We start from the raw sequence: 17,987 nt of genomic DNA on the forward strand, positions 1-17,987 counted from the left end.
TTAAGGCAAAAGTTTTAAATGGGAATCTTAAAGCATCTAGCAAAGGAAAGTAGTAGCATTTGATTAATTTTAAGTGAAATATTGTGATACTGATTGCTACTACCTGAAATAGACTATTTTTGTTGATAGCAGATATCATTTAAAACTTCCTACAAAAAAAATCAGTTTAAACTAAAAATTACTCTGCTAAAGTGGATGAAAATACAAATTTCTGTAAGGTGGAAATATAGGCTCAGCAGGCAGTAACTGCTTGAGAATAAATGTCTTCAAATATGGTGTGATTATTTTTTTCTGTCCATCTAAAGTAGTTTTCATAGGAAAATAGCTGAAAAAAAGCAGACTCTCTCCTAGGTGTATTGTGTTACTTTCAGTAAACTTTTTTATTTCTAGGTGTGTTTCTGTGGCTTTATTCCAAGCATGTAGGTATTGCACAACACATCCAGTCAGTGCAAGATCTCTAAAAGAAAACTTCAAGAAGTTGCACCATCTCCAGAAGTGTGAGACAAGTGGTGTGAGCCAGATATTTGAACTCTGTCCTTTGGATAGAGACCTTCTTCCTTCCTTTCTCAGGCTGTGTGGTAACTTTATTGTCTGTCTGAGGCCTGTGTTCTGAATCAGCATTGTGCTGTCACTTTCTATTTTGTGACTGGCTCTAAAGCCTGAGTTGATCAATGAATTCCTAAAAATCTGCATCAGCCTTAACTGTGTCAGAAAAAAAAAAAAGAATAAATGCTATGTGACAGCTCTTGTTTCCAGGAAAGGGCCTTACTGCATAAAGAAGCTTGCATGTCAAGTTTGAATTGACACATCAGTAAGTTGGCAAAAAGATTATATGCAGACTTAGTTGACCAACAGTGTTTACACTCCAGTTCTTGTTGTTGAGTGCAGTAAAATACAAATTATTTGACCTTTTTTCTCCATCACCATGAAATAGTGAGTTGTGCACTCTGGTAGTGCAGTGCAAGTGTGCTACTATTTCTGTGTAGCTTGTATTAATTTGGGCAGAAGTTGTTGTGTATAAACTTATTTGACTGATATAAAAATAATGTTTTATTATCAGTAGTACAAAATGAGGTTTTCAATGAAAATTCCATCTTTTTGCTATTTACATAATATATTACTTTTACATTTCAGGTTATGTTTAAAGTTCATTGCCTAGGAATGCTTCTATTTCAACTCTAGTATGTAAAGAGAAGATAAAAATTTTGCAAGTTAGTTTTTTGAGGGATGGTAATTAGGGAGTTTAATAAAGAAAAAAGTTAATATGTTTTCATGTAAAAAGACATCAAAGCGAGCTATTTTTGCATGTGGTCTTTGCTACTTTGTGTGTATTTACTGTCTTGGCTGTGATGGCACTTAATGAGGTCTGTTGGAAGAATTATTGGTTTATCTTCTTTATTGACTACTGGAAAAACCACAAGTGAATTGACTATGTAAGTGCAGAGGATTTAGCTGGAAAAGATGCCTGCAGGCTGGTGATTCTCTCTTGGAGTCTCTTGCCTGAGATTTTCTTGCCTGTCTCATAAGAGAACCATGGAATAATTTAGTTTGGAGGGGACCTCTAAAGGTCATCTAGTCCAGCCCCCCTATTTTACATTTCCAGTGAACCTGTGGGGTTATAGACAGAAATTCAGGCTGATAGCTGCACTGGCTTTTGCATCTTGGAGAACAGCTCTTTCTTTAAACAGCTTTTACTGTGTTGAGCACTGAACTGGGATATATTTCTTGAGATTCACCAGGCTTTTGTATTCTTGAAGCCTATACGAATGGTAGCTTGCATTGCAGCATAATATGGGTGTTTCTTTTTTTATTTTATTTGTTTTTTCTTATTTGTTTTGGTTTTGGTGGGTTTTTTTGTTTTTTTGTGGGGTTTCTTTGTTTGGTTTTTTTGTGTGTGTGGTGTATATATATATTTTTTTTTTTTTTAACAATGTAATTTTCCTTTCATAATAATGATATTTTATCACTCTGTGTCCACTTGCCTGTATTTCACTTGCTGCTCAATTTTTCAGTGTTCAGGATAATTGAAATTGTGTGACTATGCATAAGCAGTTAATTCATGGTCAAAGCTTTAAAACCAACTCGTCCAGTTCAGTTGTGCTGTTCAACCAGTAGTGATACAAGTGCTGTAATTACAATTGCACCGACAGAAGTGAGTGACATCTAGCACATTGTAATTGGCTCATGTGGTTATAGTTACCTTGAAGTGAGCTTAGTCATTAAGACAAAGGGTTAGAAACTGGACTTCTTTTAAAAGGACTTAGTGTAAATTAGGAGAGTTTGAAATAGTTGATCTGGCCCTATTTTAGTAAGTTGGGAATCTATTTCCAAAACTGGGAGAAAATTCATATAGTAGATCATACTGGATTGTATAAATAGTTATCTAAATCAGTTTCCTAATTTTTTTATGAGTGAAGGGAGAAGACAGTTTTTGCAAGTATGTAAGAAGACGTATTATGGTGATTAGAATAAAAATCAATAAAAGCATTGTGTTAGGCAGTAGCTGTTCCAGACCTAAGTAATATTTCAGGATAGTGTTTTTATAAGTGTATATGCCAGAATCTCCATTGCTATTGAAATTGGGATTGACAGTGAAATGAAATGAAAGCAAAATTTGCAAAACCACCTTAAAAATCAGATCTCGATCAGGCTAAGCCTCATAGCATGTGAACCATGGAAAACTTTTTTTATCGTTGTGCACCAAGAGTCTTGGCACACTCTGTGGCCTCGCATTACATGCAAATATGTTCTGTTATATGTAATTCAGACACATCTAGAGCCTAGTGTTGGATAAACTTAAGTTCCTGTTCTCTTTGGAGGATTGCAGGATTTAAAAATTGTCTTCTTGTTACTTGATGCTTCTGTACTTAAGGTAAAATATAAAAGGCTTGGAAACAGGAATGTGTTTGAGCAAAATTTGGCTGCTAGCTAAATAAATGTGTGAGAAGGTGCTGTTTAAGCTTTGAAGAATTTAGGTGAATTTGGTGTCTCTTTATACCACTGTTTCCATTTTTATTTCTTCAGGTGTTTACTGTCAAGCACTGATGTTGGAAAGGGCAGGGGAAAGCATTTAGAAATCTACTAGTACTAATGACTGGATAGTGTTTTTACCGTTCCAGAAAGCTGTAGTTTGTGGGGCAGGGTTACAGCTGTGGTGGTGGTTTTTGTTTTGCCATTTTTTGAAGAGTTTGTAAAAGCTTAGAAAATTCTCTCTATAGAAATAAAAGGTTTGGAGCAAGTGGAAAAAACTACATTCAGTCTTTTTCTGTTATCTTTTACAGTCTTTTCATAGAATTGCTGACCTAAGCAAAAAAGTTACATTTTAAAGGCTGTACGTTGAAAACATAAAATGAAAGTTTATGCATTTTTAGAGTTTGCTGCTGCTTGTGTCACTTCATTAATAGTGACAGAGAGAACAGAGGAAACTGATATATGCAAGTTATAAGTTGGAAAGATTTGACCCTGAAATTACTTAATGTCCTAGTAACAAGAATGACTGAAATTTTCATGGATTCTTGTGAATCTGTTAAATTTGATTCTTGAGGGTGCTTGAAAGGGTGAAGGTTTTTTTCTTCTGTGTATACCTCTTAGAAAAATATACTCTTTTCAGCAGAGATGAGGAGGAAGGGGACACTGATTCTTCTGACCTTAGTCTCTGGATATGAATGTTTATCCTGGAAACTTCTTTGGGCTGTGAACAGCCTAATAGCATTTTAAGTTTGACTAACAAGTATTACAACCAGCCTTCAGGGCTTCAGTTGCCTGTAGGGTCAGGAAGAAATTATTTTCCTAGTGTGTAATTTGGCTTCTTGGCTGCTGATTTGTTCAGAGGCAGATCCCTCTGTCACAACTGAAATGCTTCCTACCCCAAATGTTATGTTGTGCCCCTCTCTTAGCGGTTGCCAGTCATGTGGCAGGGGTGACTGAAATGGCACAGTCAGCAGATCTTAATTTGTTGCAGTTTACCATTCCTGAGTATTAAAGTATTTGCTACAGTATTATCCTGATAATGGAGCATGATGGTATCAGCCTGGACTTCGGGAAGTTTTTCCAGGAGAAATGGTTAGGGACTTTGGCAAAGCAGTCATCTTCCTCGTGGCATGGGACATGGTTCACCGAATAAAGCATGCCCAAGTGATCTCATTCTTAATTGCTTGCAGAGTCTTTTGGCATTGGTAATAACCTATTCTCTATTGGTGACATAAATATTTTGTGTAAAAAGACAGAAAAGACTATTTTTGGACTTGCACTGCAGAAGTTTGTGAAGTTTCCTTAGCTCGTGGGGTACAAGTGCAAATGGTGAGTAACTGCTTCTAATTCTGGAAAGGGCAAGTACTCAAAAGGAAGCATTCTGCTCCTCAGGCACCGTCTGCATTTCACTTTGAAGAAGCTTCTGACCTCTCTGGTCCTTATTGGACGGTCTGAGAGCTGCTCTTAGAGGGATTTGGGTGATTCTTTATGACTTGTCAGTGGAGCTTCTTTAAAATGTAATTGGCTTTGTCTCATTTGAATGAGGTGACTCGGTTGCTTCACTCTGAATTGACTCGGAGAAGTCAGTTGCAAAAACAAGCTTTCATCTCACAAAGGTGTAGGTATTTACTTGTAATTTCCTTGCTTTCATCGCAGTAGATACACGTAGATAAAACAGAAACAAAAACTTGAGAGTTAGTCTAAAACAGTAAAAGGTACAACCACAAACTTCATCATGGTCTGAGTTGCCATGCGACTGCTGCAGAATGGCCAGCAGCCAAGTTTTGCAGTGCATCTGACTTCACCTGGCACTCTCATCTGCTCTCTGAAAACATTTCTTAAATGATACAATGTTGAATGGTACTTCTATTTAACAGTGCTGTGCACTCAAAATATTCTCTAACATCTGCTGCTCTATTCAAAAGGTGCAACAAAGATGACATAACTTCAGAGTGACTGCCAGTGTTCTGGGTTTGCAGAAGCTGCCTGTGTTCCAGCTGCTTTGTTAGAAGGTTCTGCCTCGCTCCTGTGAGCTTCTCTGTGTGTTAAACTCGGGGAAGAATTGTTGCTGCTTTCTGTTCTTTCTACCTATAGTGTATAATATTTAAGATGGGGAAAATGGCTTGAAAATACCAAGAATTTGTAGTTCAACGTAAAAACATACATCTGAAGAAATAACATTTTGTGGTTTACTAGTTTATGATAGATTATGAATATAAAGAATTGTTTTCTGATATTTTTGGGTGCCTCAAGTCACAGTCAAATTCTGTGTATTTTTTGTTTCAAGAGCAGAAAGCTAGAAGATGAAAGAATGCAAAAAAAATCCAACCTCAGACTTGCAATTCTTTGTGAATGTTAGGAAAATGTGCTCTTATTGACAAGTGTTTATTAAACCTGCAATAAATCAAACACATAAGGAAACATTATTTCATTCTGGATTTGTCCCTAAATTAAGAATTGACACTTTTATGGTGTATGGTTTTTTTGTTGTGTTTTTTTTTGTTTTGTTTTGGGGTTTTTTGTTTTGTTTTGTTTTTTTTGTGGGTTTTTTTTGTTTGGTTTTTTTTGTTGTTGTTTTTTCACAGGCATGACATTTCTATGAAATTGTGTTGCACTGTCATATTTTGCTTTTTAACCTAGCATGTCAAATCTTCATTTTCCCATTTCTTGTGTTGTACTTCTCTTATAGCTTTGAGTTGTTACCCAAAAAAGCAATTTGTATGTCTTACATTGCCAGTTAATGGCATGTATTGCCAGTTAATTTAGCAAGAATTCACTTGTTCTTCATTTCTAGGATTAAACTTTAAACTAATAGACCTGTTCCAGAAATTTAGGCCAAAATCTTCATAAGCTATAGAACTTGATCTTGTAACAGATGTTTAAATTCTGTTTTGATTTGGTTTTGTTTTAATCTCTTGTCCTGTCTTCTGTGTAGTTGTTCAATATAAATGATTGACCAAATCCCTAATTCTTGGATTAAGGATGACATTTGTGTGTGGTTTTGTTTGTTTGTTTTAATCATTAATGCAGTAACAATAAATGCACACAAAAATATCAAGGATATTGCTGGCATGACTGACTACTACTGCTCTTGTCACTGTAATATTTTCAGACCTGTATATTGTTTATTGTCTGAGCCCCTTTAAAGCCCCTCTCTGGTGATTTTTCACACATCAACATGAGCTGGGTGGCTTTCTAGGCCTGTGTCATTAAGCATTAGAATTCTGTGGTATGGTAGCTTGGAAAGTAATTGTATAGAATTTTGTTGTTTGCGGTATTTGGTTGTTGTTGTTTTTTTTTTCTTTGTGGCTTTTTAAATTTATTTTTTCTGGGTGTGTATACTACAAGAGACCTTTGGACATAACAGCAGCTATCTTCAGTTTATGATAACTTCCTTTTGATATGTGAAAGCAGGGTTGTACGTTTGTGAAAAGGTCCTGCTTTGTGAAAGCAGGATTTTGTACCTTTTAGGAGAAGGTGTCAAAATATTGGAAGAGTCAGGTGTAGAATGGGTTTGAAAACAGTGATAAGTAGTAGATTAAATTTTGGATGCTGAGTGAGGTGTCACTAAAGCAGCCAGTGAGAAAATGCTTTGGACAAATATATGTCAAAAATAGTGTTTCTCTCTGTGGTAGGTTCCTATACTCCTGTCCACCAGGAGGGCTTCTTTATTATTTTTGCTTTCAGGAAAGTAATGTCCCTTTTTTCTTTTAAAACACCAGAGACAAGAGGCAATGTTGGTGAACGTTACAATTGTTTCTGATAAAACACTGATCTTCAGAGTGGGAGGTGGAGGTTTAAAAGCACCTACATGCTTCTGTGTGCTGAGAAACCTTTAACCTTCTTCCTGTTGAAGGTGTTCCTCTTTGTTGAAAAGACAGGTGTGTTCTCACTCCAAATTTCATCTAGTTGACTGGTAAAGACAGTGAGGGGAAAAAGAGGGTAGGGGAAGAGTATAGCTAGAGGGATTTTTTTTTTTACAATAAAATTTTCTGGTTTAAAGTTGTTACTCTATTTTATCCTAAAGACGACCTAATTTCTGTGTGTGTGTGAACAGTCCTGGGGGCTAAAATTTAGACATTTCTGAATTTGTTTCTTCTTTAAAACATAATCATTCTTGCACAGATTATTGTATTTTGCAGCAAGGGCATTTCCCTCCTTTATTTGCCTTTAAAATAAAGTAGCATTCCTATATTTTGAGAGAACTGAAGAGCGACAGCCTGACCAAATATTTAAGAGGAGATGAGTGTAGGAAGAATGCCTAATTTGAGGATCCTGTATGTGACTGAGGCATGAACTTTTCATCAAGTTCAGTTATATAATACAAACACTTTTAAGCAGTTTCAAATTTTATTCCATTACTGTCAAGATGGGTGAGAGTTCTTGCTGTGCTGAGGATGAAGGAACAGTACAACCAAGACTTTATGGATACACAGTTGGTATTTTAGGAACATAAGTGTCAATGAGTACCATTTTTAAGCGTTGGAATTCTTTGTGGGCTTAGAGGTATTAAACTTAGTTTTTCAGGCACCTAGTCAGTCATACTGGTTGAAGTACTGAGTCAGTTTGGTACAACCACCATGTTTAGGGAACATAGAAGGAGTTATTCCCTTTGGAGTTAAATACTTTTATGTCAAAATATTGATTTGTGAAGTGTCAGACTTACTAATACGAGAGTCTTGGAATTGAGGCTCTCGGAGCTAAAAATAGTATCATGGACTAATATTTGGTAGTTCATTATACTGCTGTTATTATGGATTGTCATAGCTCTGTCTACACAATGAGGTACAGCTGGCTCTAGGTGTTGCTTTTCTTAATAACAAAATGTTTTTCTCTTAAGTAACTTAGTTTTTTGCTTTTCTTCTCAGCTTTCATCCAGTCGGATGGCATAATAGAAATGCTGCGTTTTGATGAAGGAGACCTATTGCAGGTATGTAGGCAGAGAAAATAATCTGAACTAGTAGCAATTCATCATCTTTTTCAAAGCTCCATTTTGAAACTTATGGATGAGTGGATTTTTGAAAATCAGCGAACATCAAATTTAAGTCCAGAAAACTTTTGGACCTTCTAGAGTTAATTTCAACAGTATTCTTTGGTGTGTCCTGAGGTTCTGGTTCCCTGATCTGCTATTTTTGGAAGCTGGTGAGGTTCACCACGGGTTTTGTCTGGCCTGTTTGTCCAGGTTTTTCTTTTCCTCAAAAAACCTGCAGGAGGCTTTGTGTTTAAGACTAATCCTTGTGCAGAGTTGAGATGCAACTGGGCAGCACAGAGGAACTGAAGTGCTGTGAGATTCCCAAATGGAAAGGGCGCCCTTGGGACCATGACATCACTGAGTTCAAAGAAAGTTCAAATTACTGCAGTTAGGTGGTTGCTGTTGCAAATACAGATTTGATTTTCAGATATAGTGTTGCTATCCTTCTCCCTTTTGACAGGAGTCAAAGTGGATGAAAAGTTAACTTTAAAGAATATGTGCTGATATTTTTGAAATGGTAGTAGTAATTAGGATTGAATACATAGCAACATGGCTTGATACTTTAAAGCTATGCAGTTCTATTGACTAGAATTTCATAAATATGCGTTTTGTGGATTGTATTTATGTTGAGAATTTTTTTTAAAAGTAAGTCCTGGTAGTTGAGAGGGAGGAGAGGAGAAAGAAGAAACCAATCAATTGTGTAAAAGATTAAGGCACATGGCATGTGACTGTTTGACATGGTTAGTTACCAGTGCAGTGGTTCATTTACTATTCCTACTTCCCACCTAGTCTTAGGGTCATCAAATGTATAGTATGTATAAAGGGTCTTCAAACTGTATAGTTTTGGGCTTGTGATAATATATTCATTTCATATTTATGAAGGTGTTTTTAATCATTCCAGCTTTATTCCAAAATGCAACAGAAACAGGAAAATTAATTTAAATATGGTGAGACAAAGTCAAACAAATCTGGATTTTGCACTGTAAACTTGGTGGTACTTTGGCTTTCATATGGCTACTACTTATCCTAATACACTGCTGAATATTTGATTTAAAACAAAGCAAGGGAGACAATTGCTAATAAATAGCTTCTGTGGTTTATATTATGGCTGTGGTGCATAAGCCGAAAATACCTACATAAATAAAACTAACTTATTGTATCAGAATGATACTTGTTTTTTTTCCGGAGAGACTAATATGGTGACCTCTTATGACTATTTACTGCAATTAAAAAATAAAACCAAAGCAAATTAATTGTTGCAGAAACAGATTTACATATTGTGAACAGCACTTAAAATTTTAAACCTTGAATGGTTCTCTTTCCAGCTTTCTGTAAGTTTTCACAAATATTTGTTGCTTGTAGGTCATCCATCATTACAGAGTAAATACAACAATGATAGCATTAGACAATATTGAGTTACTATGTCACCTTCAGATGATTTAAAAAAAAATGTGTTAGGAAGTGCTGTATGGTGTATGTAGCTTTGCCATCTGTCATAACAGAGTAACTGAGAATTTTATTCTTTAGTATACATGTTTAGATTAACAGTTTATATATGAATAAATTGATGCTACTTTAGCCTGTGGTTTGAATTATGATAATGAGTATTTCCTAGTTCTGTCTATTCTTTGCACAAATGAGCCCCCTTAAAGACTCAAATTTTTTAATTCTTCAAATAATTTATTTAGATTCTGAACATAGGGTAGGAGTTGTGCTAATGTATATTATTCAATGCAGTGTAGCTTGTTTTTATTTCTTCAGTAGCAGACAATTTACAGATATCTGTATAGTTGGTTGGCACCTCAGAGTCATAGATTTGTTTGGTCAGAATGGACCTTAGATCACCTAGTACTTTCTTCAGGTAGTATATATGTAGATTGACTACCCTTGGCAGATGGTTGACTCTTCTCAAAATTTCTAGAGAAGTAATTTTCACAGTTTTCCTTCAGTACATATTTGTTTCATGTGTAATGTGGTTTTGTTCCTTCTTTTTTCTCCGATATATTTTCAGTTAGTTTTTTGTTATGGTGTGGTTTCTTTTTTTTTTCCCCTCTTCATAATGATAATTTTATACTAAAAGACACCTATAGCTTCTTCATATAAATGTTAAAGAACACCCTGTAACTTTCTTTATTGTTTTTTTATTTGTCTACACACTACTTAGAGCAGCATTTAATGGAGACATTAGTACTCTGAGGCTTTGAGAAAGGACAGAGTAGTTGCTTCCTGTGTAGTAATGCTTGTTTTAGTAATTCCAAAATCAGTTGTGAATTTCTGACAGCATTTTGTTTGCACTCATAGTATGTATTTAATTATGCTCTCCTGTCATAATCTTGTCTTTAATGTACTACTGCCTCTCCTTCAGTTGAATGCTCCCTTGTCAGTGTCAGACCATGTCCTCTGTCTATCGTGATTATTTGAAACCTTGTCCAGATTCAACAGATGCTTCAAGCCACTGACGATGATGTCATCTGCAAATATTAGGAGTGCTGAAATAAATGGCAACTGTTCCTTTTAATAAATTATCCTTTCATATTAAGCCACCCTGCTATGTGACTCTTTGAAGACTTTGTTTTGAAAAGTGAACAGTAAAGTAAAATTTATTTTTCAGAGCAAAAAATTTGTGAGAGTGCTTGTCTCAGTTATGTAATGCTTCTGCACATTGTAGATGGGGCCACTGTTTTCAGAGTTAGTGACCTTCTCTTCAGACTAGGTGTTTGGAAAGTACTTCTTATGTAGTATTATTTTTAAGGTAATCGATTTGTACAATAAAAAAAAATTACAAGACTCTTCAGTTAAATGCACTTAACATGAATCCCACACTTAGCCTTACTGCAATAATCTTAAGTGTGTGAAATGCTTTTTCACAAGCTTGAAGCATCTGTTGAATCTGGACAAGGTTTCAAATAATCACGATAGACAGAGGACATGGTCTGACACTGACAAGGGAGCATTCAACTGAAGGAGAGGCTAGAATAGGGGAAAAAGAAAACCTGTGTCGTTATATATATACGTGATATATCTGCTTGTACATAATACATACCTGACTGTGATTGTAAACTGTTAGTCACAAAAACTGGAAATGAGATTTTGTCCCGAATCTTAAAATACCCAGAACCTTAATATGGTTTGTGTTGCCTTTGCAATGAGAAAGCTACAGGACTGCATTAGATGCCTGGGAATCAGCAATGCTCATATCTTACTGGAGAAATTTACAATGAGGTTGGTGAGACACTGGCACAGGTTGCCCAGGGAAGTTGTGGCTGCCCCCTCCCTGGAAGTGTTCAAGGCCAGGTTGGATGGGGCTTTGAGCAACCTGGTCTAGTGGGAGATGTCCCTGCCTATGGCAGGGGTCTTGGAATGAGTTCTTTAAAGTCCCTTTCAACCCAAACCATTTTATAATTCTGTGAATTTCAGTGTTTTTGGCAAAACGAGTGCTTCAACTTTGTATGACTTGGTGAAGGAGTATCTTTGAAGTAGCAACCATTCAGTTCTGATGTGTCAGTGATAACTGTTTTCAGGGTGTAAAGTTTAAAGATATTTTTTTATTACCTTGATTTTTCACATTTTATGTTGACTTTTAAAAGGGTTTTGATAGGATCTTCGTTAATATCAATATAACCAAGACAGAGACTGTAAGTTGGCAATAAGGTGCCTGGACCATTGTCTTCCATGAGTGCACTCTACAGTGCAGCTTGCAGTCAGTTACCCATGATGGAGCCTGATACTGAGGATGATGCTGTTTAATGTCTTCATTAGCAGCCTGGATGGTGGTATGGAGAATACACTTGGGAAGGTTGTGGATGCTATTAAATTAGGGGAAGCTGTTAATAGAGAGGAAAGCAAGGCTGCTATTCAGAGGAACTTAGGCAGGCTGAGAGGAGCCTCATGACATTCAACTAAGGCAAATGCATGTCCTGCAGCTGTGAGAGAATAACCCTGTGTAAAAGGACAGGCTGGGAAGTGACTGACTGGACAGCAATGCTGCAGAAAAGACCTGAAGGCTCCTGGTAGACAGCTAGTTGAACATAAGATAGTTTTGTGCCCTTATTGGGAAGGAAGGCTGCCAGCATACTGAACTGTGTGAAGCCAGAAGATAAGGCATGTGATTTCTCCCACACTTGAGAGCTTGAGGGGCTGCAGCTGGAATATTGTGTTCAGTCTGAGAGATACCTGTACAAAGAAGGCACTAACATACTGGAGCAAGCAGAGAAGAGGAATACTGGGGTAATTAGGGGGCTGGAATGCTTCTCACATTAGGATACATTTCTTCAGCCTTTAGAAGAGAAGTCCAAGAGAAAAAAATAGTTGTGGGCACTGTAAAATTGACAGTAGCCTCATTTTTCACTGTACACAGTGGAAGCACAGAAATTTCTGCATGGGACATTCCAAAACCAAGTAAGGAAAAAGCTTTTATACTTGAAGATGATCAAGCACTGGACCAGGTTGTGATTATGTGCAGAGGTCATAGAATTTCTGTCTTGGGAGATATTCAGAGCTCAGTGGCCCAGTGCTCTGAGCAACCTGTGCTGACTTCCCCTGAGAAAAGGTTGACTAGATAGCCTCTGGAGCTTCCATCCAATTAGTGTGATTTTGTATTATTTTTTTATTATTTTTTTTAAAGAATAAAAGCCATCTCAGTTCATTGTCATTGCTTGTGAGCAGCTAAATTCTGTTGCTAGGGAAAAAAATAGCAGTTTCTTCTATTATTGGAAGAATTGTCATTCCCAGGCCTTAGTTAAAAAATAATTAGTTGACACCCATGAGTAACTAACTGTTGCAAAGCTAATGTCAGTAGCATGTGTTGCATCAGCTAACATGGACTGATGTGTCTATTTCCTTATGAGAGTTTGGCAAGAATGAATCAGTTCAATGCACTTTCAGCTACCTTGCAGATTAGTGTTCATTTTTTTCATAACCTTAAGCAAGATATTAATCATTAATTATGTTTCTCATAATTAGCCTACTTACTAGCATAGAGCTCCTGAATGCAGCAGTAAAAATTTTAGCTGCCATCTACATATCAGTTTTGTAGTTGCCACTCAACATTGAGTGGCAAGCAGCACATAGCTTTCTACAAGAAGGAACCAGCCTTACAATAAAATAACAATATGTAAAATACTCATATAAAATTAAAACTGAAAGAGTCTTGTAAATGTGGATTCTCTTGTATAGAAATACAGAAAGTTTTGGTTGTTGAGAATTTTGGTAACACTGAAGAAATGTATTTGGTGTCCAGAAACCTCAGGTCTTGATCAAGACCTTCCCCCTCTCCACTGCCATCCTTTTTTAAAAACTTTAGGACAGCTGCTGAAACATAGGTAGCCAGTGCTATTTAAGATGGCCTGGGCTATCCTGGACAACTACATGGACCTGGCAGGACACAGGGCACAGGAGAAACTGTGTGCCCTTCTGAATGTGTGTCTGAGACCAGGCAGGTTGCCTAGGACATTAATCTCAAGTGGCAGCAGATACCTATGTTTAGATGACTGAATGTAGTGCTAGGTAATATGACCTCTTCCCAAGAAGTAAAAAATAAGTATTATAACAAAGAGGTGAGACATTAACCTTTTTAAATTTTTGATTGGTTGTGTTGTGAGGTTTTTTTTGTTTGTTTTGGGGCTTGCTTTGTTTTTTGGTGGGGTTTTTTTGGGTTTTTTTGGTGGTGGGTTAGTTGGGTTTTTTTTCTTTTTGTGGAATTTTTTTGGTGTTGTTTTCTGGCTAAAGTTGACAACTACAAATATGTCTTTAGAGATGGCCTTCAGACTCTGATGTCTGGTTCTCAATTTTCCATGTGCACAAGGTAGTCTGGTATCATTCCATAACTCTACTGACATAAAGGTGTGCTTTCAGGTACAGACTCTCTGTGAAATCTTTCTTGAGGATAGAAGCATCTGGAGAGGGGCTGTTACAAGTCTTGAAACTGGTGCTGGCTGACAGCCTTCAAATTTTCTAACTCTCTGTGTGCAAGTTGTCTCAAGATCTTTATTCTGAAATCTCTTTGGTTTATAGTTTAATCCTTCAGGGGTTATATAAGAGATAAATTAAGGCATGAACTGTTAGTAGCAACAGCCTAAATACATTTAACAAAAAAACAAAAAAAACCCTAACAAAACCAAAGCATCAAACACAAAAATCCAACCTGAAATAATCATCTATCCACAGGACATGAACACAGCCTTTTTGGTAGAGGGATTATAAACCCACAGTACTGCTAAAAGGGGTGATTTCCCCTCCCCCCCACTTCTTTTTCCCACTCAGTTCTATATTACTACTGTTTCTTTTGTGCTGACCTTATTTTTTGTTGTTAGGCAGCCAGTTGGGTCAGGCAATTAATGCCGTTTAATTTTTCCCTGTAATGTAGCTTATTATGTCTCTTGAAATAGAAATAGTGTGCACATGCAGCCTTCTTCCTAATCTGTACATTACAGGGTAGTATTTTGCTATTTGTAACACTTCTTCCGTACAGCTAAGATTTAAAAAAAAATCCCTACAAATCATATATTGCACTGCTGTATTGCAGTTGTATCCCTGACAGAAGAAAAGAATAAACTGTTTATTTCAGAGCATCGTATTATTTCTCTTTGCATTATAAATTGGCAGTATTCAACAAAATCTATACTTCAAATATTAGATGGATTTGGTACATGGTTTGGGTTCTGGGCATTTCTGTTTGACAGTTTTGTACGGTTGTGTAGGAAAAATCGCATGCCAGACTGCAGCACGGTAGGTCCACAGTTTTATCTGAGGATAAATAAAAAAATTACAAACGTGTTCAGTTAAGTGTTCTATGTTTTTGTTTACTGCACAACTCTAAAGATTGACGTGTAATAAAAATGAGTGGTAATTATAGAAACTGCCGCATGAGATTTATTTTTGGTTTAGTTCCGTGATGCTATGGTTGATGAGCTACTGAAGCTGGTATGCTATTTCTTTGCTCTTGATTGACCCTGATTTAAAAAGAAATAAAAATCACAACAAAAACAATAAGCAAAATCCCTAAAAAGTGCCCATCAAACCCCATATAATACCCACAAAAAACCTCAAACAAAAAAACCCACCAACCCCCTGCCCAAAATACAAGAAGTGTAATTGAAATGAATTTGTCATTTTGTTTGTATTCAACAGACATCTGAAAGCATGAATACAGACTCTTGCTTATAAGTGTGAATCTTTAATGGACTTTTGCTCTTAAATATATTTCAGAAGTATGATGTCCTATCACAGTGATTTGTGATTTCAAACTTTATGTACAGATATTACACTAATATTTTTATAGCAGATCTGTGATTTCAGAACATGGGAGGGAAAACCTGAGGGTAGTATCAGCCAGAGAATTTATCTCCCAACAGTTAACTGCAGCCATAGATATGTAGCAGTTCAGCTATTTTCAGTGATGTGTACTTCCATTTGTTTCTGTATTTTTTGGAGTTGAATTTTATTTCCATTGCCCTTCATCTTAAAGTTGGCCTGGGTGGAATCTTAGACTGAGCCCAAGAGTAGGGGTGTTGTCTGCCAGTTATGGTGCTTAAAAGCACATATAACAAAAAGCTTTCTCTACTGAATAATTTAAAACTTACAGAACATGCTCTCTTGTGAGAGCCAAAGCTGGTTGTCAAGGATGGGGCAGTGTTGGTCATGGCTATTTTAGTTGCCTTGTCATAGGATCTGAACCTGTTAACTTTGTCATCTGACTGTCAGGTAACTGCTGGTAATTTAACGATGTGCTTTAGTTATGTTTGTAGAGGAACTAAAATTACTGAAAGGAAGGTTGTATTTAATTGCAGTAAATAATGCACCTTCAAGGCCACTGGTAAGGGACATGGGGTGTTTATATACCTGTTAACTTCATGGTTTGATTGCTGATATGGTTAAACCCCAGCCAGCAGCTCAGCCCCATACAGCTACTAGCTCACTCCTCCTCTCAGTGGGGTGGAGAGGCAGAATTGGAAGGGTAAAGGTGAGAAAGCTCATGGGTTGAGATAAAAAGAGTGTAATAGGTAAAATCAACAAGGAATTAATTCACTACTTCCCATTGCAGGCAGGTGCTCAGCCATCTCCAGGAAAGCTAGGACTCATCTTGCATAACAGTTACTTGGGAAGACAAATGCCATCACTCCAAATGTTCCTGTTTCTCTGTCTTCTCACACCTTTACATGCTGAGCATGATGTCGAGTGGTGTGGGATAACCCTTTGGTCAGCTGGTGTAAGCAGTGCAGCCCCAGCCTCCTCACTGATCCAGGTGTGTGAGAAACAGAATGGGCCTGGACTCTGCTCAGCAGTAACTGAACCATGGGTCTGTTATCGGCACTTTTCAGCACAAATACAAAACACAGCCCCATGCCAGGGAGAAAATTAACTATCGCAGCAAAAAAGCAGTTGTGTAACAGTATTTCACAGGAACACTGTCTCAGTAATTTTTGGTTGTCTTCAGAAGGCCTGAAAGTCAGTGGTGTGCATGTAAAGCCTGGAAGAATAGAACTGGTGAAATCAGGAGAACAGTGGTTTTAAATGACTAATGTAGTGAAAAACCGAGATGGATACTTGTAGTTGTTGGTAGGGAGAAAGAGCAGATGTTTTCAGGTAGTAGAGAAAACACTGAAAAAGGATTTGTTTAAATTTTGGGTACGTTTACATTACTGCTTGTATTGCCTGGATCTTCAAGTGTAAAACTTCATCATCAACACTGGGAGCATACCACTTGCTACGTGCATCAGGGTTGTGTAGAAAGCTCATAACCACTGGGACTTACTGATCAGTTTATCTTCTAGCCTAGATCTATGGTTGCTTGCTGTGGTGAAGATCAGCATGCATCTCCACTGCATTCAGGTAACTCGGGCTGTTTAGTCCTTTTAAGCAAGCATTAGTCCTATTTCCCCTGAGTAGGCTGTGCAACATCTCCTGCAGAGCCCTTAGAGCCAGTTGTGTTCTGGTATGCTTTTTTAAAAGAATGCTTCAAACAGAACAACAAAAATAAAGGAAAATTGGGAAGGCAGACAGTGATTCTCATGGCTGTCAGATTTATAATGGAAAAGTAGTTAAATAACAATTACATATACTTATTATTAGAAGCTTATTAAGACAATTTTAAAAATACACAAGCAATAAGAATTTTCTGCACAGCTTATAAGATCCTGCTATTCTGGACTTGAAGAATTCAGTGGCTTAATGAATTGAACAAACATTTGTGTGCATTGCTAAACCAGCTTTTGACAGTACAAGTCCTTTTTGGATAAAGAGAAAGTAATTCCACCTGAATCACTAATTTGGTTCCCATCTATTTATTTTTTTTAATTTGAGAAATGAATGGGTGGCAGTTTAAAAGTGGAAGGTTTGCTCTTATTTTTCCAATCTGAGGACTAAAAATAAGGTATAGAAGGTAGAGATCTGTTTTTTTCTGATGAAACTTAGATTTTATGGAGCTATGCAATTAATGTGTTAGGCAATACTTCCTAGGAAACACTAGATGCAAACATTCTGTTGCAAATGATGCAAAACATTCATGTAAATGCTCTGTTTCTTAAGAATTTGTCAGTTATCTAAAACTGATTTTAAATTTATTTTTCAAAACTGATTTTATTCTTATAGTCCAGATTTGAGCTTTGAGTCAGATATTAATGTGTGTGGACTGGGTGATTTAAAAAATAGTAATTATGAAATTTCAAGGAAGTGTACCCAAGAAGCAAAAGAAAATACACATTTTTATTAGAAGAATTTTTTGACTAATCTTAATTTAGAAAAAAAAACCTAAAAAACTAAAAAAACTTAAAAAAAAAAAAAAGAGAGAGAGGGAGAGGGAAGGACTACTGTCCTCACTTTGATCCCCAAATCCTGTGGGAGGACAAGTTTTAAAAGTCAGGTATGTTTTAGCATCAGGACTCTCCATACTCAGTCCTCTAAAGGAGCTGGGATTTCTATGACAAACGTAAACCAGTTGGAACTTGCTGGACAACTTAACCTCCTTATTTTTCAGGTAATTGTCTGTCATGTCCAGTAGAGTGGTAGTAAAGGTGTGAATGATAGAGGTTAGAAGATCATTAGCAGG

General features: G+C 36.7%; 1 protein-coding gene across 2 annotated transcripts in view; it reads left to right on the top strand.

Moving 5' to 3' along the window:
• TMEM131 (transmembrane protein 131) overlaps positions 1-17,987 on the top strand; it is a 91,450-nt gene that overhangs the window by 11,722 nt on the left and 61,741 nt on the right. For both annotated transcript variants that reach the window (XM_030448987.1, XM_030448996.1), the window contains exon 2: positions 7,839-7,900. In XM_030448987.1, coding sequence (XP_030304847.1) covers positions 7,839-7,900 — 62 coding nt within the window. The remainder of the gene's footprint in view (positions 1-7,838; positions 7,901-17,987) is intronic.

Source organism: Calypte anna, chromosome 1 (assembly GCF_003957555.1).
Source record: "Calypte anna isolate BGI_N300 chromosome 1, bCalAnn1_v1.p, whole genome shotgun sequence".
Classification (NCBI taxonomy): Eukaryota; Metazoa; Chordata; class Aves; order Apodiformes; family Trochilidae; genus Calypte; species Calypte anna.